The sequence below is a fragment of the Ictalurus furcatus genome, chromosome 22 (assembly GCF_023375685.1).
Source record: "Ictalurus furcatus strain D&B chromosome 22, Billie_1.0, whole genome shotgun sequence".
Taxonomy (NCBI): domain Eukaryota; kingdom Metazoa; phylum Chordata; class Actinopteri; order Siluriformes; family Ictaluridae; genus Ictalurus; species Ictalurus furcatus.
This window is the reverse complement of record NC_071276.1, coordinates 13698716-13714801: the sequence shown is the minus strand read 5'-3', so window position 1 is coordinate 13714801 and position 16086 is coordinate 13698716. Positions and strand designations below refer to the sequence as shown.

The 16086-nt window shown below is 39.0% G+C and overlaps 1 protein-coding gene across 1 annotated transcript in view; it reads left to right on the top strand.

The window, feature by feature from the left end:
- Positions 1-16086, top strand: part of antxr2a (ANTXR cell adhesion molecule 2a) — a 49271-nt gene that overhangs the window by 22179 nt on the left and 11006 nt on the right. The window contains exon 16 of the mRNA XM_053654007.1: positions 302-382. Within this exon, the coding sequence (XP_053509982.1) occupies positions 302-382 (81 nt within the window). The remainder of the gene's footprint in view (positions 1-301; positions 383-16086) is intronic.

Below are 16086 nucleotides of genomic sequence, written 5' to 3'. Positions count from 1 at the left end.
ATATCTTAAAATATATTTAAATACAGTTTATAGTACTCAGTTATCACCACACTGCTGTCTTGTTTTCTGTATTAGCATCAGCTTTGTTTATTATTACCAGGTCATTATATTAACACCAGACAATGAACCATTTCGTACTGTGATTTCTGTAATATATTTGATCACTGCTATTGTTTACAGTAAATTATCAACTACTTTTATATCTGTTAGTAATAAATGATTAAATCTTGTTGAAGAATAATTTGGGAACAGTAAATACTTCAATACTTCATAGCAAGGTTTTTTTTTTTTTTTAATGCAGGGTCGTCTGGATGCACTATGGGCTCTACTGCGGAGACAGTATGATCGAGTTTCCCTCATGCGACCCACTACTGAAGATAAGGTAGGCCACAGAAACCTAGTAAGGTTTACCCACATTTGCAAACTGGCAAGGTTTACCTACATTTACAAACTGGCACACAGACATCATGACATTGCTGATAAAACTGGAACCATAAGTCCCAAAGACCAGACATGTGCAGTCAGATATACATAAATAAATTAAAGGGCAGGAAAATTCTGTGTAGCACAGGAAATTGGATTTCTGCATACAGTTGTGTGTGTGTGTGTGTGTGTGTGTGTGTTACATCATGCAACAGCTGCACACACTCAGAACAGGATGACATTCACACCCAAATACGGTAAACCACTGCAGGGTTTTCTTCCTCTTGCACTGCACATAACAATGCAACAAAGTTGTGAAAAACACAGGCACCTATACTCTCCTGAGTGAGATTGCGTTCATGAGGTTATACGGATAAAAATGATATATGTATGTAAGAGCTGAGATTCTTTACACATCATCTAGGATACAATAGTTAAATAATTAGGGAACTTACAACATTTCAGGGATGCAATATTAAGTGTCATAGTGAATACACAATAGCTTAATCATCTGTCTGTTTCAGTCAAACACAGCATACTCTAGGAAGGAGCATAATATGAAGTGTGTGTGTGTGGGGGGGGGGGGGGGTAAGGCTGTTAGCAACAGCTCTGCAGCATTAGCACTGATGACATCCTGCTATAGAAAAAAAACAGACAACCCTTGCTAGTGCACTCATACTTAAAATGGTTTTGTTATCAAAACTAACACATTAGTAATTATTTGAATTATTAAAGCTATAGACTTTAATTATTCAATGAACCATTGAAGAAACATTTTTTTAAGAAGTTACAAACCCTTCATTATCCAATGAACCCTTAAAAACACCTTTTTCGAAACAAGAACCCTTAATTTATACAATCAATTTTTAAAGAACCCCTTTTTGGAAGCTAGATACCCTTAATTATCCAATGAAGCTTAAGTGAGCCCCTTTTGGAAGCTAAGTGCCCTTATTTATCCAGTCAAACCTTAAAGAACAAATTTTCGAAAGCTAAGATCCGTTAATTACCCAAGTGGACACTTAAAGAATCAATCTTGGAAGCCAAGAACCCTTAATTATTTAATGAAACTTCAACAAGCTTCTTTTTTGGATACTAGGAGCCCTTAATTATCTAATGATCCTTTAAAGAGCACTTTTTTTGGAAACCAAAAGCCCTTAATTATCCAGTGAAACCTTAAAAAACCCTTTTGGGAAGTTAAGGACTCTTATTTATTCAGTGAACCCTTTAAGAACATTTAAAGAATTTCTTTTGTTTAGTTCTTTGTTTTGTGCTTTGTTTTCTGGAAAATGCCCGGTTCCTCCATTTTAAAAATTTTTCAGCATATTTGTGTAGTTGAACTTGACACAAAATGAACTTAACCCCTGCTGGAGTCAAATTCCTCTCTGCATTCCCATGTTTTTCTATTCGCCAGGCACATTGTTGGTTTGTTCAGGCTTTTTTGCTAGCTACTGGATTGTAATAGCTTCAGCCAGTAGATAAAACCTTGCACTTGAATAAAATTGTTCCATTCCATGTGTGTATTAAAAAGAACAAATATTAGAAAATATTATGTGCAGGTACAACCAGAAATAACTGGAATAGCAAAGTGGGCACAGAACAAAAAAAAGTGCTGCACACAGCTAGAGTTTGAGCCACTATTCGTGACCTTTCTCTAAACAAAACCCAAAACCTCAACAACTCCAAGCAAGTCCAACCCTGGGGAGCATTCAGAGTCATTGGAAGACTCTGAGCAGGTCCCTGGCACTCTTTTCAAGGCCGCAGTTTGAGCGTACTGACTTTAAAGCGCTTCATCAGGTGCACTGTGCCCAGGCGAGCGTTATCAAAGCTCGAGAAGTCCCCCGCCTGAGGAGAGAGAGTGGGGGCTTTGATGGGCGACAGGAACCCTCCGGGGTCATGAATTTTTCAGTGCTGGATCGCCGGGTTACAAGGACTCATACAGGTGTAAGGAAGCAGGTTGTCGCAGACATCTGTTCAGCTTCTGGACCCTGGGGTCCCTCCCACCATTCCCCTGTTTCTCACTCAACCCCCACTCCAACACACACAAACACACACACACACACACACACACACACACACACACACACACACACACACTGCCTGTAGCCAGACTGCAGGATTCTCAGCAGCTGTAGGTTTTATAAGCAGTCCAAATACTTACTGGTCTCCCATTTTACTGCCTGAGGGGCTCCAACACCAAAGGTAGAGCAGGAGATGGACACAGCTGCACTGCTGCACTTGCCCGGGGCACAAATAAAGAGATCTAATGCACTTTGACTGTGTTGTTGGGGAGATCTGGGAGCCAGGGAGGCACTTCAGAGCCAACTTAGCACCGTAACATCTGCCGCTGAGTTTTTCCGGAAAAGAGCGGCTAGGGACAGCAGGTAGCGGAAAGCGTCAGCGCCTTTTGAACGGCCGCCTGGCTTTCTTGCCCGCCTCCAATCCGACTGGCTTGCTATTGTTTTACAAAGCAGAAGCCTACAAAAAGCTGCTAACAAGCTCCTTTATAAATGATACATTAACATACATTAACCCTGGCGATCTGTCGCAGAAATCCAAAGTCACCGCACACAAACTGAGAGGAAAGGACTGCTCATTTGAGGTGTTTTAAGACTCATGCTTTTTAAATCCCTATGGGCTACAGAGAAAAACTGATCAAGACTGCATTGAAGGTACATTTCCCAGAAAGAGCTCAGTCTAATTCCACAAAGCTTCCAGCTCTTGTTATGGTTCCCTATAGTTATGATTGCTAGTTTCTGTTCTCATAAATTCAAGGAAAGTAATGACTCATTATCCCTTAAATCTACAGAAATTGAGACAGAAGAAGCACGAGGAACATTTCTTTTTCCCCTCAAACAGCAAACAAACAATCTTTTTTGTTCAATGCATGCATATAATGTCGCTTTAGTGTCACCCCTATAACCCTGCACATAACAAATACCTTATTAGCACACAGTCTTGAAGCATCATAATGGCAGCGCTTGTAACGAGGCGGGTTGCGTTTTTTTAAACGGTAGAAATTTTAACTGCAGACAAAGGCAGTCGTGATTCCGTGACTCATGATTTCCGGAGAGTGGGGGTTAAAAAGCAGCCCACTGTGACAGTGTCTTAATTTACCAGCCATCGGCCACATAAACAGTGTTCCAGGAGCATTTTAATTAAGCGACTACGAGCGGGCAGCGAGATGCAGCCCAGTTCTTGAAGAATGCCATTAGAGGAGGGGGTGGATGGGCGTCGAAGATGCAAGGGTAGCAGCACTGGCATGGGCAAAGAGCGTCTTGGCGGAGGAGGGTAGCAGCGAAAGAGGAGAAGCAAGAGATTAAGTCACTGGGCTGGCAGGCCGAGTCCCTCAGGTCTCAGACACACATGGCCAGATTGAGATTTTAACACACATGGCCAGATTTAGCCATGGTAGTGTGTAAGAGCTTGGATCGGGGCATGACGCTCACAGACAATACTGGACTGTTTGTACTGCGCCCAGACGAGTGAGAGAACTCGGGTCCTAATGAACTAGCCAGAGCAGTATGAACTGAAGCCTGGCAATTTCAGCGAGGAGACATTTAATCAGCAGAGTCACGCGCTGTGGCACAGTGCTGTAAATATGGTTTGGAATTTACAAGTTGAGGCAAATGCTGTCTCCTTATATCAGCTGTATGGCTTTGCCCATTCTTATTATAGAAATGTTTAGTCTTTCATGTTATTCTTCAGTTTTTTTTGCAGTGAGGAAATTAATGAAACTGCTCAATTAGATCCTGATTTTCTCCCTGAATCACTGCATTCAGTATTCCATTACAGCCTTTGTTATGCAAATTAATTAGCATTAATTTACTGATTAAATTGCATGATGCACTAGATATTTACATCAAAATAAACCAAAAAAGAGAGGGAGACAGCTAAATAGGGAAAGATCTAACAGCAGAGACTAATAACTGTTTGTAAATACATAACAGAATATATTAACGGTGTATTATTTCATGACAAACACTATACCAAATGCCGTGCTGTATTAAATATAATGAACTGACTCAGTGATGAACAGAAAGCACTCTTGTTGCAAAAAAAAAAAAAATGCAAATGGTGTTAAGTACCCTAGATCAGAGAGCATGAGATTTCTAATTAACAGGGTAATTGGAATTAAACCAGAGCATCACAAATAATGAAGTGTTTCGAAAAGGAGCCGACGTTTGCACACAAGAAGAGTTAAAGCGGCTGATGGAGCACAAACACAATTACCGAAGTTTGACTCCTCCACCTCCTTCTCTCTCTGAATCACCTTCGCTCAGCCTCCTTGGCCTTTTATTGGCTTTAAGTAGCTGGTGTGGAAATGCTATAATGGGAGAATTGTGTTTGGGTGCATGTGGGGGGCAGTCCGAGGGAACAATAGGTGTGTTCAGACTCCTCATTAGCGTTATCAGTGGACGCTCCTGGTTCGCACTAACAAGCGGCATGTCGAAAGCTGACACTTTCATTCAGCCGCTTCGGCCCCAGAAGAGAAGTGACAGCTTTAACGGTGGCAGGGGCTTGCCGATTTCAACGAAATGGCCCCTCGCTTTTTGAACCAGATTAGATCTACCCCCACCTCTTTTTTTCTATTCGAAATATTTCGGCACGCGAACTGCAGAAAAGTAGGGCAGATGTCCGGACGGCTGGTTGTAAATTTGGTAATGTGCGCAGTGTTAAGCTGCAAGGCTCCCCGCGCAGCCAGGCCTGCTGGTAACAGGATTAGATGGGGGACCCCAGTGAGCCCACGTCAGTTTTTTGGAAATGTGGCTCTGGGAAGAAGGGATTGAGTAAAGCAAATAGAGAATAAGATGGTCTGAGCTTACACTTCCTAAGAAAAATTCTGCATAATTGTTGTCCTGGAGTATTTGTGTTGTGCAATAATGATTTATAGAGACAGGATTTTTAATTATTACTCTAGAATATTAAAGGAGATAACTACTACAAGTATGAGAATAACAATGTATTCCATTTCTATTTTATTTAGCTTTTAATAATTATTTTTTGGAAGATTCCTATTCAACTGATTTTGTTCTCCTGTGAAATTTGAACACAATATTTTATTTCTAAACATTTTATGCTATTTTTATTTTCTGAAATAAGTAACTTTTTTGCTGGTGTATCTTTGACTTATGATTATTTTTGTGGGTCAATACCCAATGATTTCCCCTACGTCCTTCTCTTTACTCAGTCAGATATGATATATGTTTAGATTTTTTTTTATTATATCACGGTTGCAATTAACTCGCATTATTGTTAATGTCAGCTTTTATTTTTGTGGGCCGGTTTGTTGCACAGATTTATGTCTCCATGTGTCAGACTTACACAGAAATCACGCAGGGAATCAGTAATGCATTATAATGCCTTCTGCTCTTCATCTGATTAATTTGAATTTTTAATGTGATGAAATGGGAAATATGTTTGCATATATAGATATAAAGAACTTTATTTAGAATGCGTTGCTTCAAGTATCGTTTTATGCACTAATTACAGTATAATGTGAGAGTGAAATCTGCATAATATTAAGACAGAGCATCCAATGAGCAGTATAAAAAAAAAAGCTACAGAATAGTTGTATAAGATAAAACCATATTTCCAGTAATGTATTTGTATTTTATTTAAATAAATTTTCATTCAGTGCTCAACATATCATTTGGTCATAAAAAAGTAATGTTTTGAAATTATTTTATAAATGTATTTGTCTTTTTTAAAAAAGCATCTACAAAATGTAAACACTTTTTTTTAAAATAAAGTACAATAGATTTGCCATAGCACCTACTTACAAGAACAGTGAAGTGACTGTGTGACTATAAAAAATTAAATATTTTATTGTCGCTTTCAGTTACAACCAGATATGACCAGTACTATTTAGCTTTACAAAATAAATAATTAAATAATTAAATAAATAAATAAATAAATAATAATAATAATAATGCAGTTTATAGCACCACATTGTCTACCTTTTCAGCCTCATGTATAGACACTAAAGCAGCTTTAGAATATGAGTTAGATTATGAGTGGGATTTGTTCTTTAAAAATCATTTTATTTACTGAACATGAATAAAAATCTTTTCTTAACTAGAATCACAATCAGATTGACCTGATCAAATTCAGGCAGATGTCCAGGTTCGGATTATCATAACATTTTCTGCATTGATTATTGAAGTTGCTATAAATATGTAGTTCATTATTGATTGAAATTGTTGAAGAGCTCTTGAACAACAACAAAAAAGGCTTCCATACGTGCTTTATACTTGAAGTTGTGTGCATTGTCTGGAGAAAATTTCCTGCAAAAGCAAAATTCTTCACTGCCCTACAAATTGGGCTGGAATATTACGATATGGCAGAAAAGAGGCATAAATTTCAATCAATATGGCATTCATCATCATCATGATGGATGGCTATGATGCTAATGGTAACAGTTTATAATCTAACCTTAATGATGATGTCAGCCTTAATGAGTTATAGGTAATCTTGTCCCATATATCATTACCTAGTGAATAGCTCAGTTTCACGGACTTTCAGGTCTGATTGGACAAAAGAGTGAGAGATACAAAAAGGGCATTGTTTTCTCTCCTCTGTTTTATTCCAGGCATCTGAATTTGTATCTGCAAGTCTCAAAACAAATGTGTGTATGTAGTCCTGAATCCCCCTCGTTGTGTGCACAGATGCAGATACGCTCTCGTGGTCTTATTAGTTGTAACCCATCAGATGGCCCCAAACCTTTTCAAAGGTGTCTGTCACAAAGCAATGTGAAAAATATTTTTCAGATCGTGTCAGTTATATAGTTATTAGACTGTTATTATGTAGTCATTATATTTCATTATGATTTTGTTTCTATCGTTATAATTTTCTGTTACTTATTTAAGAACACATCCGGACACAGTGGCCACACTTTGTGAAGTAATATCGTATTTTCCACCTCTCTGTCTTTTCAAATTAAGATGAGAGAAACTATCCATGACTGACACCGGCACTAATTAAGACGTAAAATGGTGGTCAGCAGGTTTTTGAAGGTTACTCTATATATACTGAAGAAAGCAATAAAGGATGAGGCCACTGATGACATGTGATGTTTTCACTCAGCCTGATGCAAACTACTATTAATGCAGAAGAATGGAGTCAGGGGACAGAGATACCTTGCTCACGCTGTACGTGTGTGCATGTGTGTGTGTACACTTTCACTCCCCTTAATGAATCTTAATGATTAGCATCAGATGTGGTGTCTATCTCTATTCCGTTTGAATGGAACGAATATCGCTTCACCATTTGTACTGATGGTTGTAAGTGTAATGTTTTGCCATTATTTCGAATTTTTAATGAAGGGAATCTCAGATATTTATTTTAGGGGATTAAATATGACTATTCAATGAGTTATGTATACAAATTCAGGGATTTTCATGGATTTTCTTGCTTATTTGATTGTTATAAAACACACTGTGCAACTATTACATGAAAGTGTCACAGACTTTGCAGGCATGTAAAATAAATAAATAAACAAATAAATAAATAAATAAAGTTGTAGACAAAATTAAGCCAATCTAGAACTCATACCTAGACAAATGTTATGATGGTGTCAGGTTTTATATTATTTATATTAAGTTCAGTGAAGCTGGTTTGTTGGCAGTTGATCAAAGAGGAAGCATCTGCAGTCAGTGTGTGAAAAATATAGAAATCGAAACAGCAATGACGGAATTGAGTCATCGTGCAGCTTCCGCACTTGCAATGGTGCTGAAATATACTATATAAGAAACAGAAATTCTCTTATATTACTCCAGAAACTCCAAGCAGCCTATTTCTGTATTATACTCAAAACCAATGTAAAAGTTACCATACATTTATCATACATCTTGGTAACTTTTTACTGAGAATATGGCACAGGTGCAAACTTTTGTAATGTAAGGACATTTCAGTTTAATTCTTATTTATTCCTACACATTTTAATACTAATACCATCTCTGCAGACCAAATCCTGCTTAAAGTCTCGATTTTTAAAACAGGCACTTTATAACAGAATAGTTTATATTCCTTTTTTCCATGCTTAGAAAAAATACAGGGTATTAGATAAATACAGGGTGTCCCAAAAGACTCCATATATACAGTAGGGGACTGTGTTTGCCAGTACCACGGCGGTTGTGCCTTCGTCAGTGTATGCTCATGGACGTCCACTTCTCGGTTGGTCTCCCAGTCTTTTTGAATTTTGTTTATAAGTTTGGCAACAGTGTCGCATGTGATGCGCTGGCCATGTTTCTTATCAAAATCCATCACAACCTTGCGACAGCTTCCCGATACAGCCACGAGAATGAGTTCAATAAGTTCTCCTTCCGTCAAAGGCATTCTTAAAGGCTGTCTGTAAAAATATATATCATATAAACTAAGTATGAAAACTTTTGGAGGATTAAAAAGTGTTAATTTCCCCTATTTATGGAGACTTTTTGGACGCCCTGTAGTGGTAGAATGTTGTTGTTTGGATTGGTTAAGGATTTAAATTAGGAATGTTTATCAGTATTGTTATTATTATTATTTTTATTAATGTTGTTGTTGTTGTGCAGCATATAGCATGAACAATAATTTCCTTATCATTTAATTTCCATATCAGTATATAGTCACGCTCCTACTTGAAATTCCAGTACATTCGTTATTTACATTTACATTTATGGCATTTGGAAGATGCCCTTATCCAGAGCGATGTATAGAAGTCTCTGTCAATATAATCATCCTGATACTGGTTCACTGGGTCATGGACTAAGACCACCTTCAGTCAAAAACCCTATTGGGGAGGTAGTATAGTATAAAAAGCACTTTATTAAAGTGCTAATTTAAGTACTTCCGGAAGAGGTAGGTAGAGGTAGGTAGACGTCATTTGAAGATTGCCAGTGACTCAGCTGTTCCCTGACATCTAAGGGAAGTTTATTCAACCACCTAGGTGCCATCATTATGATGCAACATTAACTTTTGTTGGAATTTTCATAGGACTTTTATAGGTTTTATATGGTTAGAGTTAACAATGGTGAGCCACCAATCAGACTCATGTTAAGCATGTCCAGTGGACCCAGGCTTGAGCTAAGCACTATTTAATCTTGTCTTTTGATAGAGTGTGAACACCACAGACAGGAGCCTGGCTAAAAAGTATTAGCACTTGGCCTTCAACACCTTGCCCATTAGCCAGCATGAGCCACCTACAAGACTCGAGCTAAGCAGTTCTAGCGGTGGCCCTGTTGGTGGCCTCTGTCAGCCCACCTGGGAGAGAGACAGCTGTCTCTGCAGAATCCAGCGTGTGTCAGCCATAATGACTCACAGCTGACACCTCAGCGCAGGCCTTCCGCTTTAGTCTGCCATGTAGCGCATTAGAATAATTACTCCCTGCCATCCTCCATTTAATAGGCGCCCCTCCCCCAGTTCACACACACACTCTCACATTCATGCAGTCGCACTCCCCTCGTTTGCAAACACACACAGGAGCATACACACCCGCAGTTAGACACCCGCTGTTGGTGAATGGTGGCATTAAAACATTGAGCAAATACCCTTGCCCTGCTTGTCATTTGCCCTTAGCAAAATAAATAGCATTTTCCAATTGCAAGTTCCATTTAAAGGGAGTGAATGAAGCTGCCGCATGTATTTGGTTCAAGGGGTAAACAAACTGGCATGTGCACACACGCACACACGCACACACACACACACACACACACACACACATACTTGCAGATAGAGACATTTGCAGTCCTAGCAAGGCAAGTCCGAGGAGGCATCTCATTATCATGACATCTGCATATCTGAATGCACACTCAGTGCCCTCGGAGGTTGTGTGGACGCTGGCATGTTAGCTCTGGTCCACAGTGAGCTATGAAGCAGAGGTGTAGCTGTGGGGGATTTTGAGGTTTGAACTTTCCCTGAAATATTTTAACATTGTTCTAAATGCTCATTTGTGAGCGTTAACATAGCACACATACAGTGCAGCTGAATATATACATGTCAACATTTTTTGCATAGTAATTGTGCTATAATGGTGTTAAAAGGTCAACAGAGTAATTATTACAATTCCATATTTAACCACCAAATGATTTTATGTAGTATTTTTCCTAATCAGCCTTGAAGTTTATTTTTGGCTTTGCTATTGCTAGGAAGCATGAGGATTTCCAAAGGAGTTGCTGTTTCAGAGAAATTCAAAAATACTTTGTCACAAGTTTATGACCAAGCCTACTCTTTGTATAATGCTTCCTTTTCTTTATGCATCTGGCCAGTTCCTTTTATGTAAAAAAAAAAAAAAAACCCCTATTTTTCAAGCGACATTATTTTCCATGGCTTTATATTTGCATCATACTCCCATATCTCAATCATCCCAAGAAAAAGAAGATCACCTTTCTGCATTTCTTTACTGTATCATTCAATTCTTGGTTTGAATTTCAAAATACAATAAATAGACATACATAGACATAGATATAATGACATAACTTACATGGGATACTCTGGACATGGCAAACTAACAAAAATGCAGAAATAAAAATATATGCAGACAAACCAACTATGCAGATATACAAATTCTTGACTGATCTGTGTCCAAGATTACATGACCAATTAACACCCATCTATGATTAAACATTTACCCGAAAAGCCATCAATCCACTTTCCATATCGCTTATCCTACACAGGGTCGCGGGGGAATACCAGGGAACCCAGGGCACAAGGTGGGGGACACCTTGAATGGGGTGCCAATCCATCACAGGGCACAATCGCACATGCATTCACACACTATGGACAATTTGGAAATGCCAATCAGCTTACAGCACATGCCTTTGGCACGGGTGTATGAAACCGGAGTACCCGGAGGAAACCCCAGAAGCACGGGGAGAACATGCAAACTCTGCGTAGACAGGGCAGAGACAGGATTTAAATCCCCAAACCCAGAGGTGCGAGGCAAGTGTGCTAACCCCTCCTCTGAAAATCTTGTTGTTAAAATAAACAGTATCACAAAGTATCTTAGCTTAGTCTCCTGTACACTTGTTCTTGTCTCATTGAGGATCCTTATTGTATTTGTTCGTGTTAGGTGTGGAAAATGACCTTTTGTCTCAAATATTTCAAATGGTCCACAAACATATTCAATTAAACAGTCTCAGTATACACGCGGTTTGCAGTAAGGCAATTTTCTTAAGAACTTTCATACAGCATGTTTCATACACTGTGAAAAAAATGGGCTTTGTTTTCAACATTAACTACTGCATTGCATCACTACTTCCCCTTAAAGAAGATACAGCTTTCAGTAACCTAATAGCCCAGTGCACAATATATTTACTTAAGGAAACAGGATGACCAGCTTTTGAATACATTTACTGTAACCATTTGTTTATTGGTGAACAGATTGCATTAGTCTTGCCTTAAAGCACATTACAACCGCACACAATCGTAGCACATTTCAGAAAACATATCGGAGAACATTACTGTAAACATCTGACAATGACTGAGCTTCATTTTAAAATTTCTGTCTTTTGCTAGGTCTTTCTTTTCAGTTACAAACGTTTGTAGTCTTTCAATAGTCAGTCTACTGACTAGTTTACTGTACTGGAGTATGTAATTACACGTCCAGCTGTACTGCTTGCCACAGCAACATGCCCGCTTGCTGACCTCACGGGAGTCACTAGCATCATGGCAGGACATTGGCATTTCTGATTCTTGAGGTACAGTGCAGGAGGCGGTTGCTTTTTGGCACCACCTACAAGTAACACCTGTTCTTTTAGTGTTACACCCCCTCAGCAGTTTCCACTGCATATGGGTGTAGAGCTGAGCCCAGATACTAGACAACATCTGGAGTAGTCCACTATTTCTGTCTCATTTAACCAGCATGGGCTTTTTATTTGTCTATTCATTTTGTAGTTGGGACACCTGATTACAATATTCTTTGCAATGAACAAGTTGTTCTGATACTTCTTTCCATTTACAGTCCAATAATGGATAGTCATAGAGTGACCTTTCAAAGATCGTTAGGTGTCATAACTCTTGTAGCTGTTGACACAGCTCTTCCTGCATTACTCTGGGAATAGTGAGTGCTAGATGATCTCTCATACTGTCAGCTGAGGTCCCTCATTAACACTTACTCTGCCCTATCTTTTGCAAAAGTGGCTTTCAGTTTGATGACAACCTCGTTAACTGAAGGAGTTAGCAAGTGAAAGATTTCAATAACCTACAGCGGTAGTCAGATACTTGTAAGTAGCACTGGAAATCCATTGCAGTTTCCTGTATGGTCTTGAAGGAAAGTCAAAGGGTATGATTAGCTCCTTTCAAGGCTTTCAGTAGAATGCCCTCTATGTGTGATATGATTTATTGAGATTCAAGTCACCGTACTGATGAGTACTTTCTCTATATTGTTCACACCCCTTGTTCCCAAAAATTAATAATCATTACATTCAAGGTGTATTTTTTATTTTATTTTCATTGTATATCCAAATTCAAACAGGTAGGAGTGTAACAGCCCAAGGGTTCTCAGTAAAATACCATTTACAGTTTGAATAAGAAAGCCCTGAAATGATAAGAAATTGAAAAGAAGCAGATGGGAAGGAAAACAGAGGACTGAAGAAGAGTGGCTCTGGAAAGTGTTATGCCACAACTAATGTGTAGTCTGTTGTGCATATTATTCCAGAAGGTCAGTGCAGTTGCTGTAATAAAGGTCACAGTGCATCTTTGTGTCAAGAGGTGAGCAAAAGAGGCAGAAGTGCACACATCACTATAAACAGTGGATGCTCTGATTGTGCAAATGAGACAGCTTCAGGTCTAACTGCAAGTGCCAGTGTCAGAGTTAGTTACATGTAATACTAGGTGGGGTCGTATGTACAGTAGTTCTTGGTATAAATGGTCAGATTCAACAGCGCAGCACAGGAACCTGTAAACATGTGTCTATATGGAATTAAAATACACAAATATTCTATTCCACAGCTAATACATTTGTTTACTCACCAGTGTCCTCTTTATCTCATCATACACTCCTGCAGTAATGCGCATACATGTGAGAGCATTCTGTACACTCTGACCAGTGTGTTGTCTGAGCAGCTCAGGTCACATTAACCCAATTCAAACAGCCTCATGCCTATTCCATAATCTGCCTAGCCTGGAGCGGCTTCACACTGCTACGTTTTCTCTGTGGCCATGGAGCAATCGTGTTATTTACTGCTTATATTACCATGCGGCTTGATAAGCATATTTTCCTCAGTAGACACAACAAGATGCTTTATCGTCGAAGCTTTCCACTGAGCATAGCAGCTCGAGCAGCCTGGGTGTATTTTCATACTCATGTGCTTTGTGGTAGTAAATAACAAACAACTTTTCGGTGTCGTAATTTAGAGGTACAATTTTGCCAAGGAAACGGAATGAATTAACGTCTTAAGACAACCCCGAGTTATAAATTAAAGACTGATTTGCATGGTTAATTTTGTGTAAATAAACAAGGGACATGAGTTATTAACACTCTCTAACAACACACTATTTTATTCCCTTGATGTTAGAACTCAACATATAAAACACAAGTGAACTTTCTCCATTCTAATATGGCTTTTGAGTATTTTAGTGAAAGTTTTCGTGAAAAATCACTTGGTATATACACTAACTGGCCACTTTAATAGGAACAGAGGGACACCTGCTCATTCATGCACAATCATGCAGATACAGGTCAAGAGCTTCAATTAATGTTCACATCAAACATCAGAATAAGAAAAAAATGTGATCTCAGTGACTCTGACCGTGGCATGGGTGTTGGTGCCAGACGGGCTGGTTTGAGTATTTCAGAAACTGCTGATCTCCTGGGATTTTCAAGCATAACAGTTTACACAGAATGATGCAAAAACATCCAGTCAGTTGCTGTTCTGAGTGCGGAAATGCCTTGTTGTGATAGAGGTGAGAGGACAATGGTCAGACTAGTTCAGAAGACTACAGTAACTCAAATAACAGGTAAATAAATCTTTCAACTATGGTGAGCAAGAATGCATCTCTGATGAAGCAACATATCAGATCTTGAGGCAGATAGACTACAACTGAAGAACACATCTGGATCCACTCCTGTCAGCCATGAACAGGAATCTTAGGCTACAGTTGGCACAGGCTCAAGAAAACAAGACAGTTGGCTCTCACTGTGGTTCTTTGGAGTCCCTGAGCCTTTGAAATAGCTTTGTAACCCTTCCCAGACTGATAATTTCTTTCATCTTTGACATAATGTGTTACTGGGTAAGACCTTTAATCAGTTTCATGCTGTTGAAAAAGTTGTGCTGATTGATTTGATTGAACAGGGTTCACAGTAATCAGGCCTGGTTGTGTCTAGTCCAAATGAACCCCATTATGAATAGAGTTTAATAGATTTGAGGAATTAGTAACTCAATTTAGTATGAGGTGTACAGAAAAACAGAAGAAGTTACAATGGGGGCAAATACTTTTTCACAGCACTGTAACTAGTATATATAGTTAATACACCTGCCAAAATATAAGACGGCAGATGGACAATAGAACATTTCGCAGTACGTCGTGAATGCTGGTAATAAAAGCACTACAGATATTACAGTCTCAAACAGATGACTCAAAATGCTGATTGGGTTCTTCTCGCTTCTCTGATTCACGTCAAGACAAAGCAATACATGTCTTAAAAAAAGTTTGCAATTTCTTTGTAATTTCTTTGTTGTTTATCAAATATTTATGCAATTATTATTAATGTGTTTTATGAAGGCTTAATGTAGGTACCCTTCAAATGAAATGCTACTCCTTTTAGCATCTATTTTCTATTGACATGATGTGTAATACATTATGATTGCTTCTGGTATATTTTTTTTACTTGATCATATGATCTTAATTAAGAATTTATTATAAATATAAATTTAAAACATTTGGACTCTGTACTGTAAAGATAATCAATAGATAAGCTACACCTTGTATCCAGTATAACTTCACGGAAAATCCTCATGTGATGTTAGTCTGAGCTTTACATCAGGTGCTGTACATTTGCCTTTACATTCAGGCTCCTCTGATAGGTCAAGGCATGGAACCCACATGGGCTGAGTGCCAAGGCCATTTCTGCCCACATTAGTCTCATCACAGGCTTTAATGTGTGCCACCCCATGGGAGGGCGGGCTTCCTGGCACATGTGCACCGATGTGTCCAAATGGCAGGACTCTTGCACACATTCACCGCTGCTCCATCCTGACAGCTCCCTCCAATTATCGTTGCCCTTGTCGCATGACTTGCTCTTCCCCCTCGCTAAGATCGTATGCGACCCCTGACCACCATTGCACTGGTGGAAGGCAAGGGAGACTGGGGACTGTGCACCCACCGACACACACACACACACACACACACACACACATACACATATACACACACACACACACTTCTGCACAAATTCAGTTGAGTACTCAATTTAACATTGTGTCTGCCTTGGTCATGACCCCTTACTGTATTAAATAACATCAGAACAGGAGATATAATGTAAAGAATAAAATGCATTCACATGATGTTGGGCAAACCTGAGAAAGAGTTTTAATTCTTACACTATATGCTTTCCACCTACTTGTCCGATATTTGTTTTGGAATTGACTGTGAGGTTTTATGTATGTATGCTTTTTGGAGGCCAAGCCATGGCAGAGGACTCAGCCTTGAGACAGTATAAAGCACTGATGAGCCCATAGGCAATTTTTT